General features: G+C 40.5%; 1 protein-coding gene across 1 annotated transcript; it reads left to right on the top strand.

Annotated features, from left to right (window-relative positions):
- Positions 1-612: 612 nt before the first annotated feature.
- Positions 613-26,680, top strand: myo10l1 (myosin X, like 1). The gene is made up of 41 exons (XM_046061780.1): positions 613-723; positions 2,240-2,427; positions 3,250-3,384; positions 4,206-4,330; positions 4,503-4,516; positions 4,645-4,729; positions 5,005-5,111; positions 5,618-5,747; positions 5,831-5,949; positions 6,050-6,196; positions 6,281-6,381; positions 6,913-6,979; positions 7,430-7,522; positions 7,630-7,698; positions 7,798-7,880; positions 8,368-8,470; positions 8,966-9,046; positions 9,173-9,297; positions 9,375-9,492; positions 9,683-9,789; positions 9,915-10,215; positions 10,357-11,205; positions 11,397-11,520; positions 11,600-11,741; positions 12,821-12,925; positions 13,061-13,156; positions 13,249-13,342; positions 13,609-13,664; positions 14,306-14,448; positions 14,930-15,124; positions 15,401-15,558; positions 15,653-15,773; positions 19,049-19,197; positions 19,515-19,663; positions 19,757-19,964; positions 20,089-20,225; positions 20,419-20,542; positions 20,938-21,291; positions 21,921-22,097; positions 22,199-22,390; positions 23,310-26,680. Exons 1-41 carry the CDS (start codon positions 613-615, stop codon positions 23,412-23,414), a joined length of 6,087 nt encoding a protein of 2,028 aa, XP_045917736.1. The 3' UTR covers positions 23,415-26,680.

Consider the following 26,680-nt stretch of genomic DNA (forward strand, 5'->3'; position numbering starts at 1 on the left):
TACGACCAACTCTAAAGCTCACTAATTAACATGGCATATCACTATGAAAAATCTCATTTAGTGACAACAAGTAGTGGTTTTATGGAGGGTTTGTTCTGGCTGATGCTAAGCTAAGCTAACTGGCTGTTAGCTGTAGCTTCATATTTAAATGGTCTGATGTGACTGATGTTATCCGTCTTCTCATCTAATTCTCTGTAAGAAAGCGAATAAACAGATTTCCCAAAACAATTGTCATCTTCCTGAACACCAAATTGTCAAATTGTTGTTTCCAAGGTTAAGGTTGAAGACAGGTTACAGTCTGAACAGATTTGTGGTTGATTTGCATTAGCGTTGTTTTAATTTGACAGAGGGATATTGCTTTGCTTTGCTATTTACAGTCAAATTATGACAAAAGTTCTGGGGTTTTCTCAAGATTATTGAAAATCATGATGGGAAATAGATGTTGCAGGCTGTGGTAATATTGGGTACGCACAAAAACAACCAAAGCACAACATTTCACTACAGTAAAACTCATGTAAAAAACGAGGGACGATAAGTGACTGTATATGTCTCATTGTCTTTCAGGTGTTGTACTTGCAGCAGGCGGAGGTCACCAGGGAGCGGGTGTATGCTATGCACCAGTCCAGCATCGATGGGGTGGAGGACATGTCAGCACTAGCTGAGCTGCATGAGGCCGCCATCATGCACAACCTGTACCAGCGCTACCAGAAGGATAACATCTATGTAAGTGCATTCAGATAGACACATGTGCCCGTGTGTTTGTAAGTATGTGTGAGAGTGCATTATGTATGTGGCCAAATGTGTGTGTACATTACGTTTATAGTTTTAATAATAATGTCTGTCAATAATAATTGCAACCAATCTAATTTCACGCTACACACATTCCAAACAACGGAGAAAAAACTGGTGGAAAATGGCCATTGTATTTTGGAGATGCATTTTGAACAGTTGAGGTCAGCACTACCCAAATACAAATACACTGTGTTTCCTATAACTACCAAGCCACCCAGTTTTGCCAGTTGAACACTTTTAATGTGAAGCAGAGGCCATAGAAAATGTTCACTTTGTATTAGAGTATCACAGTGTAAAGAAAGCAAACATTACAAAGCAAACACATAACAGTGAGGCTGTTATCAATGAGATAAAATAATAAACTGTAACGCTGTATTTCAAACATACTTTCTTGAAAGGCAACACACTAAAATGACAAAAAAAAGAGTAAAAAATACGCAGATGCATGATTCTAGTTTTGTGTACAGGCATGAATGCACAGTAAATCATTGCAGACATTGCAGTATCAGATTCAATAATTGATTCAATAATTACAAGCAAAATGAATTGTTGTATTAATTTGTTGATGTGTAACTGCATATATTGTACAGATGTGTTGAGCTAATGTCCATAAAATTACCCACCCATGACCATGACCATTGAAAAGACAATAATCTCTCAAAAATCTCTGTTTGTGGTTGTAAAATGGATATTGAGATTAATTAATTATGATAAAGGCCAAAAACTAGTACATCTTGATCACGGTTATCCATCCATCCATCCATCCATCCATCGTCAACCGCTTATCCTGCGTACAGGGTCGCGGGGATCACGGTTATGATGAGTTAAAAGTCTGAAAAACCTGACAGATTACCGGACAATGGACCAATAACAGCTTTGTCGGGTGTGACCAATCTAGATGATGAAATATTGTCCATACACGGATTTCCCTTAAGCTGATCATAAAAATTTACCCTGTGTGGGCCAGCTTTCTGTGTCACTGTATGCTCATGCATTTATGTCTGTATGTGTCCTTCAGCACAGTTTTATAGGGGTGTAGTACACAAAATGCACAGACAGGGTAATATGACACGATAGAAGGCATGCTGACGTGAGCTTTTTAGTGCAGATGAATGGAAAGCAAGGTCACAGTTTCAGCACAAACAGTTCAAAATTTAAATCTAGCCTGCTGTCAGATCCCCACCCTGCTGTGTTCCCTTATCCTCCAGTCCAGGCTGCTATAAATGTACTGTATGTGTTCCTGAGAGTTTGTTGTCTGGATATGTTTTTCAGTGCTTTTAAGTGTATGGGTGCATGTTTATTTATCTGTATATTTGAAACAGAGAGAAGTGGAAACAAATGGCAGCAAAAGATAAGTAAAGAAGCAAATAAACAAAAAGAAAAGATACCTAAGGCTAAAAAGTGATACAGAAACACAACCTGAAATGTTGCTTCTTGACTGTTTCAGACTAATATCGGCAGCATCCTGGCAGCTGTCAACCCCTACAAGCAGATCCCAGGTATGTATGACCCCGAGAGGGTGGACCTGTACTCCAAGCACCACCTAGGGGAGCTCCCTCCGCACATCTTTGCCGTGGCCAATGAGTGTTACCGCTGCATCTGGAAACGCCACGACAGTCAGTGTGTCCTCATCAGGTGAGTTTCAAACATGGAGGAGGCTATGTTAGTAATGAAATATATCGGTTTCCCTCTAAAATACACCAGCGAATAAGTAATAATTCCCAAAATGTCCTCGCTCAGGTCTTGGATGTCTCTAAATTTCTGCTTCTCTCAAAAATAGGGAGATGCAATTAACACTTATCCCAAGATTGTGCCCACAACCAACAGCCAAGGCAAATTATTATAATGTTACAGAAACCTTGTCTCCCTTACATCATGAATACAGAGCACTGCTGAATACAGAGCACTTATATTGCATGAATATATTTATATTAATAGTCCTGTTTGTACTTAGAGCCAATTATACCCAATGAAAAAGGCTAAAGGACGTAGGCTAGGGTCACCACGTTTCAGACATATTGATTTCATTGGCTGTTTGGGGAGAGAGACTGAGCAAAGATTGAGTTCAACGAGTCAATCCTAAACAATAGGTTTTGTCAGATGATTAAGGGCTAGAGGATGGAACAGAGGTTGCATCTGCCTTAGTGGTGAAAATGAATGGCATCCCTCCACCAATAAGAAAAACCCACTAGATGAAGATGGTTAACTGGCTCCTGGCCGGCTTGGCAAGCTGCCTTGATCTGGTTGTAGGATCAGGGATCTCATCGTGCATTCAATTATACTCAGGCTTTATCTCACTTGATATCCTGCTTGAGATAAATTAGGGGCTAATGCAATATCTGTGAAGCTATCAAACCCCAATATCAATGAGACATCAAGACCAGTTTGAGACATGGGAATGTCAGAGAAGGTCACAATGTATTTAATTAAATGTGTATGTATGTGTGTGTACTCCAGTGGTGAATCAGGGGCAGGGAAAACTGAGAGCACTAAACTGTTGCTTCAGTTCCTTTCGATGATGAGCCAAAATTCAGCCGGGACTCCACCATCTGAGAAAAGTACACGAGTGGAGCAGGCCATCGTACAAAGCAGGTACAAAGTAGCAAAATGAAGAAGAAACACCTTCCTGCTCCTTTACTATTTATGCCAGAGCTGTTTGGGACAAGTCCAGGTCTGGTTTGAAGATTTCAAGGACTTTCCTGAAATTAGATGCTAGGAAGGCTCAGATCTTTAAGGAAGAAGTAAGTCTAGTCATGGGTCTTCAAAGTCAAGTCCTCTGAACGCTGTCTGCAACTAACTAACCTGCTTATTATTTTCTCGATTAATGGTTTGCTCTGTGAAATAGTATTAAAAAATTTTATTTCCAAGGAGCTTGTTCTGACCATTTAACGGTAAAAACACAAAGATAGTAAGTTTATGGTAATATAAAACAGAGAAAAGCACGTTTTAGGTGCCGGTACCATCAAATGTTTGGAATTTTTGCTTGTTGTCTAATTTTTGCAGCGTTTTTGTTGAGATCATGTCCATTCATTACAGCATTGCTCTAATAATTACATATTCAAGGTGTGGACCCATGCAAGGTTTAATTTTTTTTTTTTTTTTTTATAGTTCAAGGATTTTAGCAAGACTTGAAAGATTTTGTTTTCCAAGTCAAGTCAAGCCTTAGAGAGTCATTTAAACCCATATCTCAAGCCTCAAGTCTACAGCTCTGATTACTACCAAAGTGCCAATTAGCCAGTAAGCAAGCAACCAGAGTTTGTATTGAGCACTTGTAGCTGTGTGTAACTATCTTAACATGAAGCAGGGCATTGCTGCTTCCTTTTCCACATATGTATATATATATATATATATATATATATATATATATATATATACATACACACACGGATAACTGCAGTTTTCTCTCTGTGCAGCCCGATCATGGAAGCATTTGGTAATGCTAAGACTGTTTATAACAACAACTCCAGTCGCTTTGGGAAATTCATCCAACTTCACTTCTCTGAAGTCGGCAACATCCAAGGAGGCTGCGTCATTGATTGTATCCTGTATTTATATACAAAATAAGTGTATTTATATCAAATGTACCAGAGCTTGTATGTGCTTTTATTATTGTATTATTATTGTATGTGCTTTTGCTGAATAAGAAGGTTTGCGAAAGGAGTATATTTGTGAATTACTCAGGTTTGTTTCCTTGACTCTCTACCTCTCAGATTTACTGGAAAAGGTAACCAAGTCCATGTCTGCAGCCCGATTATATCAAGCTAAAATTAATTACGACTTGCTTGTCAGTTTTACATTGTGAGTCAGAATGAAATATTAATAGTTGCTTTGCTGCATTGATTTTTGCTATAGAACCGAGTGGTACGACAAAACCCTGGAGAACGAAATTACCACATCTTCTATGCTCTACTGGCAGGAGCTAACAAGGAGCATAAAAGTGAGAAAAAAGAATATAAAGAATATTCAAATATCAATAGTGTCTTTTTAAAAAATCTTTGTTTTTTTGGTTTGATGTTACTGTTTGAAAGTATTCATAATACAGTTGCAACAGATGGGCGCAGATGGTGATACAAAAAGATCTACAGTAAATACATGTTGTGTAATTTTACTGCAGCTTTTCCAGACATACATCTACATAGTGTAAGTTCAGTAAAGTATCTTAATGTGTGCTTCTCCCAATATCATACTTACATTATACATTTCCTCTATCAGGCCTCTACTTCCTGGAGGACCCTCCTGAATCGTTCCACTACCTCAGCCAATCAGGGTGTCTGAAGGACAAGAGCCTGAATGACAAAGAACTTTTCAACAGTGTTATGGTTAGTGTGAATACATTTACTGTGTTTGTTGTGTGTGTTGCCCTATATGTCTTAACCTCTGCCTGGGAGGTTGCTTTTATCAGCAGGGTATGAACAGATTCACACAAAGCTATGAACGCAAAGGCATACTAAACTAAATTCTAATCTGAATGTGGGTGTTTTTTCAACTACAAACACAAAACTAATAGATATAAAGACCTAATTTGAACCCTTAAGGGGATATTTACAGGCTGATAAATTATTTTGATCCTGCAAATTTCATAACATAAAATATTGATTGAACTGAAGTCCCTACGTTTAATAGTTTCTGGTGAAAAAGGGGGGCTTCTTCCATTGAATCTTGAGGTTAAAATGATTTCTGCCTGCAGAGCAGCTCTAGCTCAGAGAAATGTTTGTGGAGTTGAAATTCACAACACCATTTATCAAACCTCTGGATGCACTGAGCATAGAAGCACCTCCTCTCTTGGTAGCACCTGATCTCTCTCACTGTGCTTTTATCTGCGTAGGAGGCGCTGAAAGTGTTAGAGTTCACTGAGGAGGAGATCAGAGACATGTTTAAGCTACTGTCAGGAGTCTTACAGCTGGGAAACATCGAGTTCATGACTGCAGGAGGAGCCCAGATCACCACCAAGCAAGGTCAGTTCACATGTGAGTGAGGAAAAAGTAAAACTTGGATTGATATGTTGCAGAAGTGTAGCACATCTTTGTCCATCTTTCAGTGGCCAGTAATGCCAGTGAGCTGCTGGGCCTGGATGCCTTCCAGCTGTCTGAAGTCCTGACTCAGCGCTCCATAATCCTCAGAGGAGAGGAAATATGCTCCCCACTCACTATAGAGCAGGTCGCATACACACACATTTATTTCCCCCTTCTTGATCTATCGCTGTCTCTTTCTGACACACACAATCTAACACCAACGGTCTTCTTTCTCATTGTTACAGGCCGTGGATTCCCGGGACTCTGTGGCGATGGCGTTATATTCCCAGTGTTTCTCCTGGATCATCCTGAAGATCAATCAGAAGGTCAAAGGGAAGGAAAACTTTAAATCCATCGGCATCCTTGACATCTTTGGTTTTGAAAACTTTGAGGTCAGAACTTGGAGCTGTTTTGTAGTTTAAGTACCAGCAGACCAGATGCAGATGTGACTATAAGATATGTGCCTTTGCTTGCAGGTGAATCGGTTTGAGCAGTTCAACATCAACTACGCCAACGAGAAACTTCAGGAGTACTTCAACAAGCATATCTTCTCCCTGGAGCAGCTAGAGTACAACAGGTGCACTTCCAGATCCAGTATATTTATACAAACCTGTATAAACAAAGACTTGCATATTACTAGTTATTTAGTAAGTAGTAATTTCACAAGTAGAAAATAGAGCTAAAATAGTATTTTAATGGATCAAATAAAAGCATTAAGTCCAAACAATAATGCGTATACAGTATAATACAACACCACATGAACAAAACGATTAACCTAAAAAAGGTTCTTACGTTTTTAGGCAAGTATGCAACTATTGTCTGTTCCTATAAGTTTTCAATTAAGGTCAGTTTCCTACTACAATCTCAGGGCGGTTAATACACTTGCAGAGAAAAATCATCAACATACATTATTGTATTTCCCTATGCTAATTTAATTCATTTTTACAGATTAATGTAACCATGCTCTCTTTCTAAGAGATATTCAGGTTGTGTGGTTCCAAGGATCTTTTTTTATCTTGAGTTTGTTCAGTGTGTGCAGTGATTTGAAGTTATATAAATACTGAACACCAGTTTTCCATTTATAATGGTTTGAGTATGCTCTCCACAGGGAAGGTGTCCAGTGGGATGCCATAGACTGGATGGACAATGCAGAGTGTCTTGACCTTATAGAAAAGGTAGGAGATACTAATAAACCTTATTTATACAGTGCTTTTCAAAGACCAAGTTACAAAATACTTTACATGGTTGAACCAGGATTTTGAAAAGATACATTTTGATTGATTGATTCAGCAGGGTAAACGGTGTTCAGAGAAGTAATACTGTCAGTTAGTGCAGCAAATGTTTCGAAATCTTAAAATCTTCTGAGCATCCGGCCAGGAAGTTGAATTGGTGGCTAAAAACAGTCATGTTCACTTTAACAAAACGACTTCAGCACCTGTATGAACATACTTTTCTCAATCAGAGTGAGATAAAATACTTCTCTTGTCTGTTAAGAGCTGTGTTGGATGTGTGCCTCAGACGCTCTTTGGAAACTGATCTAATAATTTTGGACTGATGTCTTAGAAAGTGGTGCTGATTTCATCAAGCTGAATCCATAACATGATGTTTTTTCCCATCTCTCTTAGAAACTGGGCTTGTTGGCATTGGTGAATGAAGAGAGTCGATTCCCCAAAGGAACAGATTTCACTCTGCTTGAGAAGTTGCACAGCAGACACTCTGTGGGTTATTTTCACACACAAACTGCATGCATTATTAAAAAATAGTGCTGTGCTGGTATTAAATGTCACATTATATTTAATCTTTTGTGCTTTTGTGTTTTCCACAGACAAACCCTTACTATGTCAAGCCCAGACTTGCTGACCATCAGTTCGGTATCAAACATTATGCTGGGGAGGTGTGTTATACATAACCGCATCACTTTATGTTAGCTCTACTGTATAAGTTAATGTGGAAAGTCTGGGAAATTTAAAATGAACCTGTCTGTCTTGGTCAGGTCCTATATGATGTTCGAGGGATCCTGGAGAAGAACAGAGACACCTTCAGAGACGACATCCTAAACATGCTCAAGGACAGCAGGCAGGACATTCAGTTACACTAAATGAAGAGCTGTTTGGATCTGTAATAAGTCCTGAGAGTGTATTAAGTTATAGGGTCAATTCAGTCATTCAACAAATAAATGCTTTGCATGCTTTGCATGTCCTTCTGTTTACCCAGTTTTTTGAGCTGGTATGAATCTTGATGCAAATTTATTCTACTTATTTTAAAGACTAATATACACTGTTTTTAGGTGAAAACCATAATCCAAAAAACTAAATATACAGAAATGTGCTTCTGACAATGTCTGATAGGCTTGGAGGACAACTGAATCGCCCCAAAACTGTAAAATCACATCTCATTAAGAAATGTCAAGTTCTCTCTTGCTAGCAATATATTGATACATTTCCTGAAAATGTCTTTATTTTTCAAGAAAAAGAAATCAGCTACAGTTTCATCGGTATTATCAGTATTTCCACTAAAATCACTTATCATGTGTGTGATACATTATATTTCTGCTGCTTTGCAGGCTGGACTTTATCTATGACTTATTTGAGAAGGTCGGCAGCAGGAACAATGAGGAGAAGATGGGAACAGCCAGACGCAAACCTACTGTGAGCTCCCAGTTCAGGGTGAGTGATGCAAGCAGTTTGACATTATTAGAGACCCAACGTAACATGCAACTCGCAACAAAGGGTTTAAACCACAGGCGGCTGAGAGAATAGTTATGGATACATTTCCGTGCTTAGTCTAAAAAAAATATAATTAAAAAGAAATTAATGACAATGTCCATCGTATTTTCCCAGAACTCACATCTTCAAATTTCCTGTTTTGTTTGACACAGTGTAAAAGATAAAGATATTCACTTTATAGTGATATAAAACAGAGAAAAGCAGCAAATCCTTACATTTTAAGAAACAAGGAATAGTAAATATTTGCAAAATAGAGTAAATGACTAATTGTTTCAACCCTATAGAGACATAAGAGCTGAGGATGAACTATTTGAAGAAACTATTTTTTCAAGGTTCTTTTGGACATGTAATGATCATTGAAGGAGTAACTATGGTCATTTTGTTCAACAGCATGCAAAAGAAAAACATTTTTTTTTCCTTTCTCTGTCTCCTCAGGACTCCCTCCATGCTCTCATGGCCACTCTGAGTGTATCCAACCCTTTCTTCATTCGCTGCATTAAACCCAACATGAAAAAGGTAAGTCTGTTTTTGTCTCACACCTCTATCGGTTCTCAAATTCACATTGATACTGTCTCAGAGCCTGAATGACAATCACCCTCATTATATATTAATGTTATATAATCTTTCTTATTTTACTTTTAGAATCCAAATGTGTTTGACCCAGAGGTCGTCCTGAACCAGCTGAGGTATTCTGGGATGTTGGAAACTGTGAAGATCCGTCGGGCTGGGTTCCCCGTCCGCAGAACTTTCAAAGATTTCTTCTCTCGGTGAGTATCTCTGTGTCTCTGAATTTTTACCCATCTCTCTCTTTTGTTGTCCCTCACACTTCTTTTCTGCCTACCAGGTATAAGATCATTCTGAAAGACAAGGTACCAGCAGCAGTAGATGATAAGAAGAGAAGCACAGACCTTCTAACCAAATATGACAAAACCAAGAAAGAGTGGCAGTTTGGCAAGACTAAGGTAAGATTTAGTAGTTTTTGCAACAACCTTTCAGACTCTAGAAAGCTATCGTGACAGATATGATGATGATATGATGATTTGAACCACCAACACTAGTAACAATGATGATAAACATTATCCGTCATTTAATATGTTTTCTATACACGACATTAGATGTCTTCAAGATAACACTCCACCTTTTGTTCTGCAGGTGTTTATGAAAGAGTCTCTGGAGCAGCGTTTAGAGAAAGACAGAGATGAAATCCGACGCCAAGCTGCCATGATAATTCGAGCCCACCTACTTACTTTCTCTGCCAAGTAAGACCCTCCTAATATGACATGACATTTTGGGCATTCATGTACAAGACTGTGCCTCTCTAATAGCTACAAAAGATACTGTGTGCTAGTCCTTCTGTTTTATGTTTTTCCATTTTTTTCTACAGGAAGCACTTCAAGCGGGTACGTGCCAGCATCGTCACCCTCCAGAAACACTTCAGAAAGCACATCCAACGCAGACGGTTCTTGAGGCAGCGCAAGGCGGCGCTGGTGCTGCAGAGACACAGGCGAGGTCAGGTTGCGCGTTCTCTAGTTCGAAAACTCAGAGAGGAGAAGAAGAAGAAGGAGGAGGAACAGAAGAAGACAGAGGAGGGAGAGAAGAAGACGGCAGGCGACGGGGAGCAGGAGGAAGTGAATGAAGGAGATGAGAAAAAAGATAAATCCTCTGAGGAAAATCCTGCTTCTTCAGTGCGTCAAGTTTAGATTTTTTCATATTCTAACCGGGGATTGTGCAGCTCATTCTCCTCCCTTTGATTTACAGAATTAAGACTGAAAATAAAATTTTTGGTTTGTTTAAATTGTTAAATATTTCCATTCCCTCCGCTCTAGGACGAGGCCCGGCAGATGGAGGAGATCCTGCAGCTGGAGCGAGAGATCGAGCGCTTGCAGAAGAAGAGAGAGGACGAGGTGTCCCAGCTGTGTGAGTCCTCCAAACAGGAGCTTCAGCTGCGCCGGGATGCTGAGCTCAAACGGATGAAGAAGGAGGCGTCGCGTAAGGCCACGGAGCTCATTGACCTCCTGAACTTTGGAGGTGTGGATCCTTCTCTGGGAGCATCCGCATCCAAACCTGCTGCAGAGGCGAAAGCTCCCAAAGCTGCAAGTGCTGCCAGAGATCCGTCCAAAGAGGAAGAGGTGGACGAGGGGTTTCACGCTGAAGAGGAGTGCATCCCTCTCCCTGACTTCCCTCCTCCTGCTGAGACAGACACTCCTTTGGATCAGGAGATATTTGCTCACCTTCCTCCTCCCCCGCCTGCTTTTGCAGAGGGGACAGTGCCTCCTGCGCCACCTCCTCCCTCTCCTCTGCCTGCAGACGGCGTGCCTGTAGCTGGAATTCCTCCCCCTCCTCCTCTCCCTCCACCTGAAGATGGCTCGGCTGCCCCTCCTCCACCACCACCACCACCGCCCCCTCCCCCAGGAGAGGGAGGCAAAGCAGAGCCGGAAAGGAAGGTGAGTATGGTGGAGAGCCTCGGCGACGGCGAGGAGCCTATCTACAGCATGCCGGCTGATACAGAGTCAGATTATGACCAGGAGGAGGAGGAAGGGTCCGTCACTGCCGGGGACGACAGCTCCGTATCAGGGAGCAACCGCGGGAGTGCCGCTGTGGCGGACGAGGAGCACCCGAGGAAGTCGACCTGCACCAACGCCAGCATCGAGTCCTACAGAGGCAGCTCTGACTCTGTGAGGACACACACTCACACGCATCCTCACACGCGTGCACGCAGATATGTATGAACAGCTGAACAGTGAAAATCTTTTGAATTTTTACTCAGTATTGTTAAAACATCTGACAATGTACTGTACTTATAACCACTGTTGTGTTCATTTGTTGTTATACAAAAACTAATTCATGTTGTTGTGTGATGTTGCAGTATGCAGACAGTGATGATGAACATGACGGCATGATGGACACTGATGAGGAAGTGACTAATGGCAGAGTAACCCTGTTTAATGGAAATGGACCACCATATTTTCACGGTTACCTCTACATGAAGGGTGGGTAAATATCCTCTGTGTTTTTAAACTTGTTTTCTGAAGATGTCTTTAACTGTCATTTTATTCTCTGCTCCTTCAGCTGGTCTGATGATCCCATGGAGGAGGCGTTGGTGTGTGCTGAAGGATGAAACCTTCATGTGGTTCCGGTCCAAACAAGAGTCTCTCAAGTCTGGCTGGCTCTACAAGAAGGGAGGAGGCCTCTCCACTCTCTCACGGAGGTTGTTGTAGTTGTTACTGAGTGTAGCCTGCATGCTACTTGAATGAAACCAAAGTAACAAGTGTTGGAAGTGCTGTCCGGAACAATTTTGATTTGAAAACCTCATAAAGTAGTTTTGTATTTGTCCATGGGTTAATAAGATCCTACAAAACTCAAAATCCTTTAAAAAGTAAAAAGTACAGGAGTTCAAAATGCACCTTCATCTAACTTAAAGCACTGCTTTTCTTCTCATCTCTTTAAAAACAGATGTTTGGCTGCTTGATGCATGGTGGCTTGCTTGTTAGAAAGACTGTCTTGCAGTTTGAAGACAGTGTGTGAATGACCATCTGTCATTGATGAATAAGCCCCTGTGTCCTGTTGAGGTGTTCATATGTATATCTAACCTGATGCTTTGAACCCTCTGCAGTGTTGGAAGACTTCAGTTTCCTACTCAAGCTGATGTCCTGAGATTTTACTTTTCAAGTCTTAGTTAATAATCTAATTTAAAGAAGTAAAAAGCTGATTGTTTAAAATATATTTAGGGTAAAAGTCTCTGAGTTACATTTCGGAAAAGAGGACATTGTTTGATGCTTGTTTTGGTTTGGTACACATTACACATTGCTCCAAATATTAACAACAACAAAAAAAGAAACAAAAAGAAAAACAAAAGACACAAGTTCAATCCAACATGGGACCTGGACATGCTGAAACAAAAAATGGTATGCATGAAATTAAAACATAACACAGAATAAAAGGTCATGTTGTATGTTATGTTATAAGCCATAGTGGTCCTGCAAGTTGTCTTTATGAATATGTGATCTCTATGAATTGACTAGATTAAAACGTAACCAGATTACTATATAATCAAAAATATTCAGAGACCTAAAGTACATTAAAAAAGCTATTGCAACATAGATTTTGTGTATAATTACTTTCACCCTTGTCTACATATATGTAGTATGTCAGAGGTATTCTTTATCAAGAAGCTAACTTTGTATTCCAGACAGAAATGTATTATTTGTAGAGTCACATAAATTTGTTTTCTTTAAATTGTTTAGAGTGCGTTGCCTTGGCCTTTATTTTCATTGTCTAATTCTACCTCAGAAACTGGAAGATGCGCTGGTTTGTGCTGAGGGACAGCAAGCTGATGTACTACGACAATGACAGTGAGGAGAAACTGAAGGGAACCATAGACATCCGAGCCGCCAAGTAAGATTTATAGGAAGTTCCAGTGTCAAATAAAACCAACCATATATCACACGTGATCCCTTATTCACTGTTCTCTGTTGTCTAGACAACAGCTGCAACATCTTTCAGACATGTACACTGTTTGTGTTGTTACAGGGAGATCGTGGATAATCATGAAAAGGAAAACGCTCTGAACATTGTAACGGATGAAAGGACCTATCAGGTGTTTGCTGAGTCACCAGAGGATGCAAGGTGTGTTGGAGACGAGTGATTTTGTAGAAAACAGCAACATGTTTCTATTTGTATCTGAGTAGATTCTAACTTCTGATTGTCTGTCTGTGCAGTGGGTGGTTTAATGTGCTCAGTAAGGTGCGTGTGTGCACTCCTGAGCAGCTGCTGGAGATGTCCCATGAACAGGCTAACCCAAAGAATGCTGTGGTCAGTCTCTCAAAACAAGATGACAACAATTTATTGTTTTAAGTTATTCCTCTGTCACACTCAATGTCATGGCTTTTATGGAAAAATGCATGATTTTAGATCACTTTGTGTTGAGTTCGATTACTTTGCAATTGCTAATGTTTTGCAATTGCTAATTAATGCACCATTAATGATATTTTAAATGGGAAAAAATTATAATAATAAAAAAATAATAATAACATTTTAAATGGTTCTCCCTTCGTCTTCCTTCTTCGTTTGTCCTTTAGGGAACTCTTGATGTGGGGCTGATTGACTCTGTTTGTGCTTCAGACAACCCTGATAGGTAAGTTGGATCAGTCATCCTGAAAGGATATCCTGATTCAATTTTCATGTCGAGGACCATTTTTGACTTTGTTCACGTTTAATACATAATTTATAGATAATAAGATTTTTTGATGTCAGTTCTTCCAAATAAAAGAGAGCTGATTTATTCAAGCATGCATGGAAAAAAGCATATCCACTGTAGTGTAGTGTTTGAGAACAAAATTAACATAAAAAAATACATTGAACAAATGACACACAACAGACCTGCTTCTGTCTCTTTGTTTTTCTTACCTGGAAAACTTGAAAACTCAATATGCCATCACTATCTATCTTATTTATACAACCCTTAAAGGTGCAGTGAGTGGTTCTTTTTGCAAAATCCAACACCATGAAAAAAATCATGATATAGACCAAACAACAGCTCCAGAAAGTAAGCTGAATGTCTGTGGGCAAGTCATTTAACGTTAGCTGTATTAGTGTTGTGTGCTTGGTCCGAGCCTCTTTGTTTGTTTACTGAGCCAGGGCTATGTACAAACACTGGGTTTATTTTCAGCGCACAGCTAGCGAACCGTGAGGAGATATTCACTGAATCTGACAAAAAGACGTACTTTGGATTAGAATCGCTTTCTCCACCTTTAAGTATCCATTTGACCTTTGCAGGCCCAACTCCTTTGTCATCATTACGGCCAACCGTGTGATCCACTGCAACAGTGACACGCCAGAGGAGATGCACCACTGGATCAGTCTGCTGCAGAAACCCAAAGGAGACGCCAGGATAGATGGGCAGGAGTTCCTTGTCAGAGGTGAGTATGAATTTTTTTTGGCAATATGTGTAAACCTTCACGTGTACTTCTCTATCGGAGGATTTCATTACTCTTTAGGAATTGTTTGAATATTATGAGACATAAAATAGGATCAGTTATTGATGTTGATAAATGTAAAGTTGGGAGCTTCAAAGAGTAGTCAGTTTACTTCTTGTATAGCCTATTTTACCATTTAAAATATCAGTGAAAAAGTGGACAAAGTGTAAAATATGTGTAATAAAATGCTTTTTAGAGAGTGATGTAATTTCCAAAACAATATATGTTCTTAAATATTTAAAATATCATGTTGTGAGAGATTTTTGGTAAATGTATCCATTTTAAATATGAAACAGGGAAATTCTTACTTATACTTTTTGAATTATTTTTCAAATCATTGAATAATTTTCCAAACCTTGTGTTACTGTAATAAAACATTACCTTCTCACTGTCTTTTCTCTCTTCCTGCCTCGTCATCTTTCAGGCTGGCTCCAAAAGGAGATGAAGACAAATGCTAAGAGCACCTCCCTGAAGCTGAAGAAGCGCTGGTTTGTTTTGACCCACAACTCCTTGGATTACTACAAGAGCTCAGAGCGAAACTCATCGAAGATGGGAACTCTGGTCCTTAACTCCCTCTGCTCCATCATTCAGCCAGATGAACGAGTGCACAGGGAGACGGGTGAGGAAAGAGGAATGAAGGGAAAAGGCAGAAAGGGCAAATTTAATTAGGGATTAGATATAGGAGGTTTGAGACTACATGTAAAGAGATGATTCTGGTTTTATATTATTTATAAAAAATATACTGGATTTCATTAAACTAAAGAAAGGAGAATGATTATATCTGTGTTATAAAACTGAAACATCCCCTTAGTGGAAATATTTTTTATTTCATTTTGGGGTAATAGATACTACAGATGTACTACAGATGTGATGACTGTAATGAATGTTTTCACAGGTTACTGGAACATCATCGTTTACGGGAGGAAGCATTCCTACCGCCTTTATACCAAGATGCTGAACGAGGCCATGAGGTGGACCGCTGCGATACAAGGGGTCATAGACAGCAAGACCCCCATAGAAACTCCAACTCTGCAGCTCATTAGAGACATCAAGGTAAAACACACAGAGATATTCCTAGTAAAATGTTAATTTTCAAATTCATAATCATAAACTCGAAATTGAATTTGATCTCTTTGTGCCCTCTCAGGAGAACAGCGTTAACCCAGACATCGTGGAACAAATGTACAGGAGGAACCCCATCCTCAGATACACTCAGCATCCTCTGCATTCCCCTCTTCTGCCGCTCCCTTATGGAGAGGTCACCAGCCGTGAGTAAAGCTTAAATTCAATGATCCACACATTAAAAACAAGTCTGAGTGTGCCCCATCACCCTTGTGGTCACTTGTGGTTCACTGCCAGGTAGTAGACAAGAGTATCCAACTTTGGAAACATGCCAACAGAGGATGACCCACACTTGATGCACACTTTTCTTAAGGTGGCTTTGAAGTAATTTTCAGAGCTAAGAATATCCCACAATTCACCACGGTCACCACAACATCAGTACGGTTGTTGGCAGTGCACCTATAGTCTGGTTTTAGGACTGACGACAATCAGCAGACGTGAAGATGTTTATGACATGTTGGATTCAGCATTATTATTATTAATCTCCAAACACACAGATGTTTTCACATAATATTAAAAATCTGTTCTTCTTAATGGGACTGATGAGAAAAATATTGCATATCTGACACTATCAAGATTAGACTAGACAGTGCAATTTCTGGAGAAATTGCGGTGTGAATGCTGGCTGTTGAAGACTTATGCTAAACTGGATTGCTAACCTTAAACTTTGTATAATTTTGAATGATTCACAGTTTTCAAAAATAAATTTCTGGGTTACAACCCCAGAATGCAAGCTCTCAAGCTGCAAGCTGTAGATGCTCCTGTCTCTTACCCCCCACCCCTCCAAAAGCCCACTGTGTTCTGATTGGCCAAGATCCTGAAGCAGGATGATTATGCTGAGACAGAGAGAGAGGTGGACTATAAGACTGTGAGACTGTGAGACGGAGTGTGAGACAGAGAGACAGGTGGACTATAAGACTGTGAGACGGACTGTGAGACAGAGAGACAGGTGCACTATAAGACTGTGAGACAGAGAGACGGGTGGACTATAAGACTGTGAGATGAACTGTGAGACAGAGACATGTGGACTAAAAGAATGTGAGACGGACTGTGAGACAGAGACAGGTGGACTATAAGACTGTGAGACTGTGAGACAGAGACATGTGGACTAAAAGAATGTGAGACGGACTGTGAGACAGAGACAGGTGGACTGTAAGACTGTGAGACTGTAAGACAGACAGTGAGACAGACACAGGTGGACTATAAGACTGTGAGACGGACTGTGAGACAGAGAGACAGATGGACTATGAGACTGTGAGACAGACTGTGAGACAGAGAGACAGGTGGACTATGAGACTGTGAGACAGACTGTGAGACAGAGAGACAGGTGGACTGTGAGACTGTGAGACAGACTGTGAGACAGAGAGACAGATGAACTATGAGACTGTGAGACAGACTGTGAGACAGAGAGACAGGTGGACTATGAGACTGTGAGACAGACTGAGACAGAGAGACAGATGGACTATGAGACTGTGAGACGGACTGTGAGACAGAGAGACAGGTGGACTATAAGACTGTGAGACGGACTGTGAGACAGAGAGACAGGTGGACTATAAGACTGTGAGACGGACTGTGAGACAGAGAGACAGGTGGACTATGAGACTGTGAGACAGACTGTGAGACAGAGAGACAGGTGGACTATAAGACTGTGAGACGGACTGTGAGACAGAGAGACAGGTGGACTATAAGACTGTGAGACGGACTGTGAGACAGAGAGACAGGTGGACTGTGAGACTGTGAGATACAGAGACCCAACTGTTCAGAAAGAAGAGAACAGTGTGTGTGTGTGTCTGTTTGTCTCTCTCTGTGTCTGTTATTAGTAGTTGTAGTAGTAATTAGTGAAGTAGTAGTGGTTGTAGTAGCAGATGCAGTTCTCTGGATGTAGTACACTTAACTTCATTCAAGAAATAGCTTAACGTCTGTCCACCAATCGGAACACAGGACCAAGTGTGTGTGTGTGTGTGTGTGTGTGTGTGTGTGTGTGTGAGAGAGAGAGAGAGAGAGATAATGTGTGTGCGTGTGTGTCTCCCTTTGATCTTTCTCTGCTTATTATCATCACCTGGGCAACCAGCTATCCTATATAGACAGATAGGAATCTCTTTCTGAGACTTTGCCTCAAACAAACCTCCCCAGAGGCTAAACTATAGGTCGTATCGACGAAATGACTAGACCGAGAGCGGCAGAAGGCATTTGTGAACAATATGATGTATTTTTTGTTTGGATAAACTTGAAAAAAGTGACCACTTTGGCGAGTTGAAAAACTGGTACCTTGGTCAAGAAAATTGAGGAGAACTTACAATGGCAGCCAATGGATGAATTTTCTGTCACTCTTGTCCTTTGGAAGGACACAGAGACAAATCTATAAGTCCGAGGGATTTAAAAAGCCCATTTGAGGAACCACAACAAAATTTACTATGTTTCTGGTGTAAAATTATGCATGAAGAGTTAAAATTGTGGTCAAGTCAGCGAGTTAAAGAGAAAATTCTAAGAAGATTTTCTGAGCCTGCTACACTGTAGTTATGATTTCACCCACTCTAATTCACACAATACACACCCGTTATAAACTCAGAAAAGAGCTCAAAAAAGCATAAAACTTTGACAGTTACCGTGAACAAACCATAAAATATATCAAAAAGCTGAATACATCATTAATATATTAACTTCTTGTGACCAATTTACAGTTAAGTCAAGTCAAGTCTGTTGCTCAAAGTATGCTGAACTGGTGAGCTTTCAAAGTGGAGCAGGTATGAGGAGGATTTCGACGTCTCTCCATTCACTTACAATGGGAGAATTTTCCTGGAAAACCTTGAATATTAAAGTATTCAAGGTATCAATGACAAAAGTAATAGCACCCCATTCCTCATTGAGCCGGACAACTTGGAGTTTGAACGGAGTTTCTACGTCAAAAGCTGTGGGACTAGTTAGCGGACAGAAAAACGTGACGGAAGAATAATAAAGGTTAGCAATAACATAGGATGCGAATGCTTGCAGCATTCACACCCAATAATATTAAATATCATATCCTTTTATCAAAGATTTCGAGAAATATATTCCATCCTTGAAAATTGTAGTATAACCTTTCAAAAAATATATAATTTTGTGCTTCTTTATGTACATGTGCTCTCAGCTCCTGCGTGTGCATTTTTTTACTTGTTCAAACAACTAATCTGAACTGGATTGTGTAATGTACTACTGTAGTATTTGTATTTGCGTGCGCGAGTGACGGGATGTCCTTATAAATCAAGTGTGTCCCAGTGAGCTTTGATAAACACACACAATACCGCAAGTGAGGGTCCTTGGACGGACCCTTTTCTTCTTCTTCCTCTTCATCATGCATGGCCGCACCTCTTCTTTTTTCTTCCCTAATGAACATTGTGTCTTTGTTCATTTTTTGCTTTGCTTTTGCTTTGTCTGTGTGCAGTACAAAGGCAGCAGGGATATGCCAGTCTGCAGGATGAGGCGGTACGAGTTTTCAACTCACTGCAGGAGATGGAGACGCTGGCAGACACGGTGCCTATCATTCAGGGCATCCTGCAGACCTGCCAGGACCTGCGCCCTCTCAGGGATGAGGTACTTTATTATTCTAGAAAAGTCTACTTTACTTTCTTCTCAAATCTTAGTGGGAAATTATTTTTATGTGTTAAAATACAGATAAAATTGAATAAAGAAATGCAGGAGTAAAGGTGACACAGTAGTAATATAAGTATTACAAGTTTTCCCGGAATGTTGTCTATCCTAGCATTGCCTATGAACTTGTGTCTTAGTGCTTTTTCTACCATAAGATATACGAACATAATGTTTCTGCAGTGGTCTGACATGTTTGTTTGCTGTTAAATGCTGATTTAAACTTTGAATTTCTCAAACCCCTCCATACTTCTGTTTTTCAGGTATATTGTCAGGTGATCAAGCAGACCAATCATGTGCCTCAACCTAACAGCCCAGCCAATCGGGCACACTGGCATCTGCTCACCTGCATGAGCTGCACCTTCCTACCCAGTCGTGCCATTCTCAGATACCTCCGCTTCCACCTCAAGAGGTGTGTGTCTGTCTGCATTATAGATTGTGCTTTTTTTGAGATATAACTCAGGGACATAAATATGTTATAAATCTGTATTGTGATCTGATTCAGGATCCGTGAGCGTTTTCCCGGCACAGATATTGAGCGTTACGCCAGTTTCATCGGGGAATCCCTTAAGAAGACCAAGACTCGTGAGTTTGTTCCCTCTCAGGAGGAGATCGCCGCCCTGCTGGTGAGACAGGAGATGAGCACCACCGTCTACTGCCACGGGGGAGGCTCCTGCAAGATCTCCATCAATTCACACACCACAGCTGGAGAGGTGCACATCAAAACGCACACACAAACATACTGATGCATCCTCCTCTCAGTCAAATATTATCCCTAATGGTTGAATTGCAGTGTGCTGTTACAAACTGGTCAGTGTTGTTATGTTGCTGCTGCAGGTTGTGGAGAAGCTGATCAGAGGTTTGGCCATGGAGGAGAGCAAGAACCTGTTTTCTCTGTTTGAACACAACGCCTTCACAGACCGAGCTTTGGAGAGCAGAGTGATTGTGGCAGACGTTCTGGCCAAGTTTGAAAGGTTCTATGAACAGTATATAAATGTTTTCTTTCTTTCTTTCTTTCTCTAATCTGTAATAATTATATCTGCACAAATTTCGATTGTTTGATGGTCTTCGGTGTCATATGGTCTGAAAACTAAAGATTCCATCTTACTAGTTTAGCTGTTAACAATATGTTGTGGTTGTTTTGAGCTGCTTTACCTATTTTTCCAGACTGGCAGGCAGCGAAGAAGAGGAGGAGGAAGGAGAATGGAAGCTCTACTTCAAACTCTACTGCTTCTTGGATGTGGAGAGCATGCCAAAAGAAGGAGTGGAGTTTGCTTTCATGTTTGAGCAGGTGAGCTTCACTGTACAGTATGAGAAGTAACTTTGTTTAGGCTTTATTTAACTCTTTAAATATTATTACAATAAACACTGCTGCATGATTGTTGTGGGACAGTTGTTCTTCTCTTGCATAAAAGTAAGTACATTGCAATTCAATTTACTTTTTTTTCGGACCAGGTGTGGTTGGTTCTATAGTCAATAAATTGGTTATTTGCACCAGGGAAACACACCAGGGAATATCATATTGCATTAATATATTATATACCATAAATAAAATGTTTACTACTTAGTAACTAGTTGAGAATATTACATAATGATTGATGTGATGCTTTATTAAGTAAAAAACTGTGATGTAATTCCATTAAACTGCTTCTTCAATTTTATTCTTCTTCTCTTTCTTTCTCTCAGGCCCATGAATCTCTTATAAGTGGTCACTTCCCTGCCTCAGAGGAGACTTTGCAGCACCTTGCCGCTTTACGTCTCCAGTATCTCCATGGTGATGGGGCAGGTCGCGCCGGGTGGAGCCTGGGAAGCGTTTATCCGATTGGTCGTCTGCGCAATCGCATCCTCCACTCCACCAAGCCCGGCGTGGGGGCGGCAGGCGGAGCTGGAGGAGCTGGAGGAGGAGGACCAGGAGATGGGAAGGGCACTGCAGGAGGTCAGGGAGTTGTTCCACCTGGGGCAGAGAAACGAAAGACCCCGAGCTTCCTGGATGGCACCCTGAGGAGAAGCTTTAAGACTGGTTCACTGAAGAAGCAGAAGGTCAGTGGCGGAAATAAGATTTTAGCCCATTTACTGCAAATCATGTGTACTTTATATTAAACCTGACCACTTTGCAACCACAAAAGGCAGATTTTTAAAAAATTTGGTAGATTTGAACAAAGATTACAAAACTAAAGCTAGTTTCATGAGTCTACTAATCTTTTTTCATGTAGTATGGAAATGAATGGGAACAAATACTGTAGTTGCTTGTAACTTTAAAAAATAGCACTATATGATTGTGTGATCTCATTACTTTAAAATACCACTTTCATTATCATTTCTATCATCACACCAATGTTTCTCTGTTGATGTCAATGTAAATATAAATTCTGACTTTGTGGAAGCTCAGGAGGCCTTAGTGAATTGGACAGTCTTGTAATCCATAATTTTACCCATGTCCACATGGAAATATTTATTCAGATTGTGTCATAGCTGTCCTGTGAAATCCAGTCCAGGAGCTGTGTTTCTCCAGCTGTAGTTTTGGAGTGTGACAAGTCTCATGTGGTGGATCTTTGCATTCCCATAAGCTCAGTCAAATCATTCTGGTTCACTAAATGACAGATGGACCTCCCAACAAACTGGATTGCTGTCTGATTGACCGATTGTTTGAGTATTGGCTTGGGTTGCAGGTGGAGGAGGAGCAGATGCTGGAGATGTGGGTGAAGGAGGAGACGTCTGCCACACGGACCAGTGTTCTGGAGAAGTGGACCCGGCTGCAGGGCATGCCTCAGCATCAGGCCATGCTTAAATATATGAGCGTTATCAAAGAGTGGCCTGGGTATGGATCTACTCTGTTTGATGTGGAGGTGAGAAGATAATAGAGGAAATGTTGGGTATCAGAGATTTGTGCAAATACCTGATGAGTAACCTCTTGTTGTCCCTGCTCTCTTCTCTTTTGTCTCTATAGTGTAAAGAGGGCGGTTTCCCTCATGATCTGTGGCTGAGTGTGAGTGCGGACAACGTGTCAGTGTATAAACGAGGTGAACCTAAACCGCTGGAGACTTTCCAGTATGAACACATCACCTTCTTTGGGGCTTCACAGCCCTGCACCTACAAGATCATCGTGGATGAGAGGGAGATGTTCTTTGAGACGCCACTGGTGAGACCTCATTATTAGAGCCCGAGCACGACCGTGCGAGGACCCTATTGAATTTGTAAAGATTATATTTTATTTTTTAGGGCCCGAGCACGACTGTGCAAGGTCCCTATTGAATTTGCTAAGATTTTTTTTTTTTTTTTTCTGCAAAGTACGCTCCATTTTGGGGACCTGAGCATACTCGAAAACTCACCAAACTTTGCACACATGTCAGAACTGGTGAAAAATTTCGTATTTTATGGGTTTCGTGCATGGGCGTGGCAAAATGACTCGCTAGCGCCACCTAGAAAATTGGAAAAAATTAGCCCCTCGTTCACGTTCAACCTACATGCACAACATTTTCTGGGGACATGTATCATATCAAGACGCACAAAAATGTCTCAAGAACCCATAACCTAAAGTCAACAGGAAGTCGGCCATTTTGAATTTTACGGCCATTTTTGGATGATTTACACACTCCGTACTTTAACAAACTCCTCCTAGGGATTTAGTCGGATCGACGTCAAATTTCTGCTGTGCCTTCTAAAGGCATTGATGATGAAAAGTTGTGCTATTTGCGAGTTTTTGTCAATGGGCGTGTCCGTGGCGTCCATGATTCGCCATGAAACAGGAAGTTGTTGTAACTTCAGTGTACATGCTCACATCTGGACCAAAGTGTACATGTAGGATGAGAGTCCCGCCCTGAACACATGTACATGCCGACATTCACCCACAGTCATAGCGCCACCTGCTGGCAACAGGAAGTGACCTTTAACGAAGCAGCCCCCGCCGCACGTTTCACCTACGTGCACGAATTTGAATTTTCTTTAATTTACCTTTTATTTCTTTTTCACTTCATTCTTTTTTTCATCCCTTTTTAGTGCTGCACTAATCCAGATCACGACTCATATATTAACCCACCACTTTTTCTCTCTCTCTTTAGGTTGGCGAGATCACCAAGATCATGAGGGCCTACATCAACATGATGGTGAAGAAACGCTGCAGCATCATGTCAGTAACCAGCGTCACCAGTTCCTGGGCCAGGTGATTCCCACCAACCAGTCAGAGCCCTCGGGTTCATACAGTGGCAACAGATGCCTCAGCCCCCCTTGCAGTGGTTGGTTGGTTGGTTTTGATGGAGGCAGTCGCACCAACCAGCTAATCCTCTAGGTTGAATCAAGGGTGTTGGATGATCATCTATGATCAAACGGGTAAAGCAAGATAGAAGTGGACACAGAAGCCAAACGCACACTCTACTGGCCTGGGTTTCACATGGGATAGGGGATAAGGGATCTATTTAGAAATGAGCATGACAAAGAAAAACAACCTGTATTTTGGGACGGTCTTTTCAAATACATAACCCCCCAGTTGTAGTCCTGCATGTAGATGTTCAAGCACACTCCAAACTTCTCTCCGTTTTTTTTTTCGGACAAAACTCAGTAATAACAAGCACAACTCTGCCGCCCAGTCCCTGCCTGTCCCAGGTGGCTCCCTTCCCTCCCCCCAGTGCACTGCCAGACAGAAGAAAGCCACACTTTCTCAGTTAACTCTCTTTCTTTCTCACTCCTCCAATTTTAGTCTCTCTCTTTCTCTTCACGTGGCCCCACTCCTGTTGCATCTTTGTTTGGTATTAAGTTGTAATGCTGAATTCTTGTTCTTGCTTGCTTTCTCTCTGTTGTTCTCTCTCTGTCGTTTATCTGTGACATCCGCTGTTCTTAGATCTGTCTGTGACTGAGAAAAAGGACTCAATGATGATTCTTCTTTAGGGCTACTAAAGGGAAAATGAGCTCCCTGCCCCCACATAGTGTTCACTTGCTCACTCATCAGTGCCACCGTGTGGCCACATGAAGAAAACACAGCTAAAGGAAAGTGGCTTTAAGTATTTCTGAACATGATCAAATAATTATTCTTGAGAAGAAAGAGTAGAGGTTTTGTTTTGGAGGCTCTCTTGTCATGTTTAGCTTGACATGGAGAGTGTGCATGGTTAACAGTCTCACTTGGCCTTTACTTGAAGAACAGTATCAACCAGAATATAAGACAAAACATTTCCCTGTCTATGTCTACATATAACACACGCTGCATATATCTACTGTATATTCGTATACATGTACACTTAAACTGAACCAACATTTATCGTTTTGTACTGTATATCAAACGTTATAAGAGTTATTGTTGAATTTGCAGTGGCCACTGCACTGTACAGTATATAGATGCTATACTAAATGCAATGTGACACCTCCAGTGTAAATTACATGCAAGTGAATGGTGTTAATAATGACCACTGTATGTCTGAATATGATGCCAATACTGTACATTATTCACTGGCTGTGCCATTAATGTGACTCACAGAGAAATAACAATTAATAGTAAAAACACAGACCATAATGAGACTGGCTGCTATGGTATGTTTTCACAGTGTTTTGATGAATTGGTCATTGTTGTTATCTGTGGGACTCACTCTGCAGCATTAATTGGAGCCATAAAATACTGTATATCCTTGTCTGCTATTCTCAGTTTTTCTTTACGAAGATCAGTGACTTGAACAATAATGCATAAGCGCTCCCCTTTGTCTGTGTTTCCAACCTGTTTATGAACGTGTGAGTTTTATTACTGATACTAATATTATTACTGTATGCCCCCTGCTATCTTAACCACACTGAAGTGCTGTGTCTGGAATGCTGTTGTGTGTGTGTGTGTGTGTGTGTGTGTGTGTGTGTGTATTTATGGTGTAATCCAAAACGTTGGAAAAGAAAAGAGAAATGAAAAAAGAGAATTGGTTTTACTGTGTGTATTTCTTGGAAATAAGACGTATTTACATGACTAACCTTTCCCAAGAATGATGTTGTGATTGTGAGTTAAGGGGAAAAGCATGGGATTTCAAGGGAGGGTTTTGGGGTAATTTATTTCGTATTGAACTGTATGTAATTGCAAGGTATGTTTGGGAGGATAATGTATTAAAAATATAATGGATTTTTTAAGGCTCAGTGTAAGAGGAGATGAGACGCTGTGAGGATGTGGGATCAGAAATGGTTTAATTGTGCACTGGGAATGCTGATTATGCTTTGTGTGCGTGTGTGTGTGTGTGTATGTTTTGAACTGAAGGGGAAGTCACTGTAATGTTAACATCACATTACTCTGTGGCACTTCAGTTAGATGGCAGCATCCCTCATGTGTAACACCTAGAGGACAAAAATGTTTCCCCACATCAAATATCCAGGGGGAACACTTAAATATGTCTAACAGCTACACACGGTCCAAATATAATTTAGTTAACTAGTTTCTGTGTCAATAATAATTTCAATATTTGCCCTGAAAACAGTTATGGTTTGCTGCTTTTCAGGACAGATATTTAAGTGAAGTTGAACTTGTTGAACTTGTAAGGTGAAATTGTCTACTGTCTATCTGGAGTGCCACGTACAGGGCCTGAAGCCAGGATATTAGAAACACTGAGGTCATAAGTCCAAATGAGTCAGTGAAAACAAACTATATAATTTGGATCTTCCTTCTGTTAAGTTATGTTGTCAAAAGATTTTATTTCCCAACATGGTCTAAATACTGTGTCAAGACCTCCCACATTACCTGGAATAAAACTTGGCTTGCAAATATTCAAATTTAAATATATATTTAGTCTAAAATTACAGGAATCAGCCTATTAAAGTATCCGTGTATATGTTTTTCCTTTACTACCATTTCGAAAGTTCCCAAATTATTAGAAAAAATACCAAGGACATGCCCTCAGTGTCTTCAATGGTAGCTGGCCTGGCTGCATACACACAGCTCACTGGGATCCTCCTGCCTATAGAGTTAAAATAAGCAGAACTCCCTCACAGGTTCCACTTTGTACTTTTGGTTATTTTAGTTTTGGCTAAAATGAGAGGCGAACCAGAGAAAGCAACCCATAAGCCATAATTAACGAGGAACCTGGAGCTGTCTGTTCTAGTTATTCTATATCTATGGTTCTGTCTGTCACTGATATTACACTGAGTTGGAAGAAGTTGCCCCATAGTTGCTGAAATGTGATTCATGTGGATACTAAACAGAACAATGAAATGAAAATCAGATTTTGACGTATCTGATCGCAAATCTGTTTCCAAGGGCAACTTCATCACAGAGGGTCCTGTTATCAGCCGCAGGCGGCCAGAGTGGGGCCCATTCTTATCTCATGTTATGCTTATTATCATCATTACATAGTAAAACATACTGTGCTTGTTTAAAAAAAAAGAGAAAGAGAGAGATATGTGTGTTGTACCTTTTTATTTGTAACTGGCTTTACAAAATTATGCTTTAATAAATTATTGGAATTATTGTCCTCAA

Source organism: Micropterus dolomieu, linkage group LG11, assembly GCF_021292245.1.
Source record: "Micropterus dolomieu isolate WLL.071019.BEF.003 ecotype Adirondacks linkage group LG11, ASM2129224v1, whole genome shotgun sequence".
NCBI classification, from domain to species: domain Eukaryota; kingdom Metazoa; phylum Chordata; class Actinopteri; order Centrarchiformes; family Centrarchidae; genus Micropterus; species Micropterus dolomieu.

What these genes read in the sequence shown, in the direction of transcription:
- myo10l1 (XM_046061780.1), top strand. Translation starts at nt 613, where the DNA reads ATGCACCAGTCCAGCATCGATGGGGTGGAGGACATGTCAGCACTAGCT. An exon ending in CCCCACTCACTATAGAGCAG is followed by an intron (nt 5,950 to 6,049) that starts GTCGCATACACA and finishes TCATTGTTACAG; the next exon opens with GCCGTGGATTCCCGGGACTC. An exon ending in ACAGAGGCAGCTCTGACTCT is followed by an intron (nt 11,206 to 11,396) that starts GTGAGGACACAC and finishes GTGATGTTGCAG; the next exon opens with TATGCAGACAGTGATGATGA.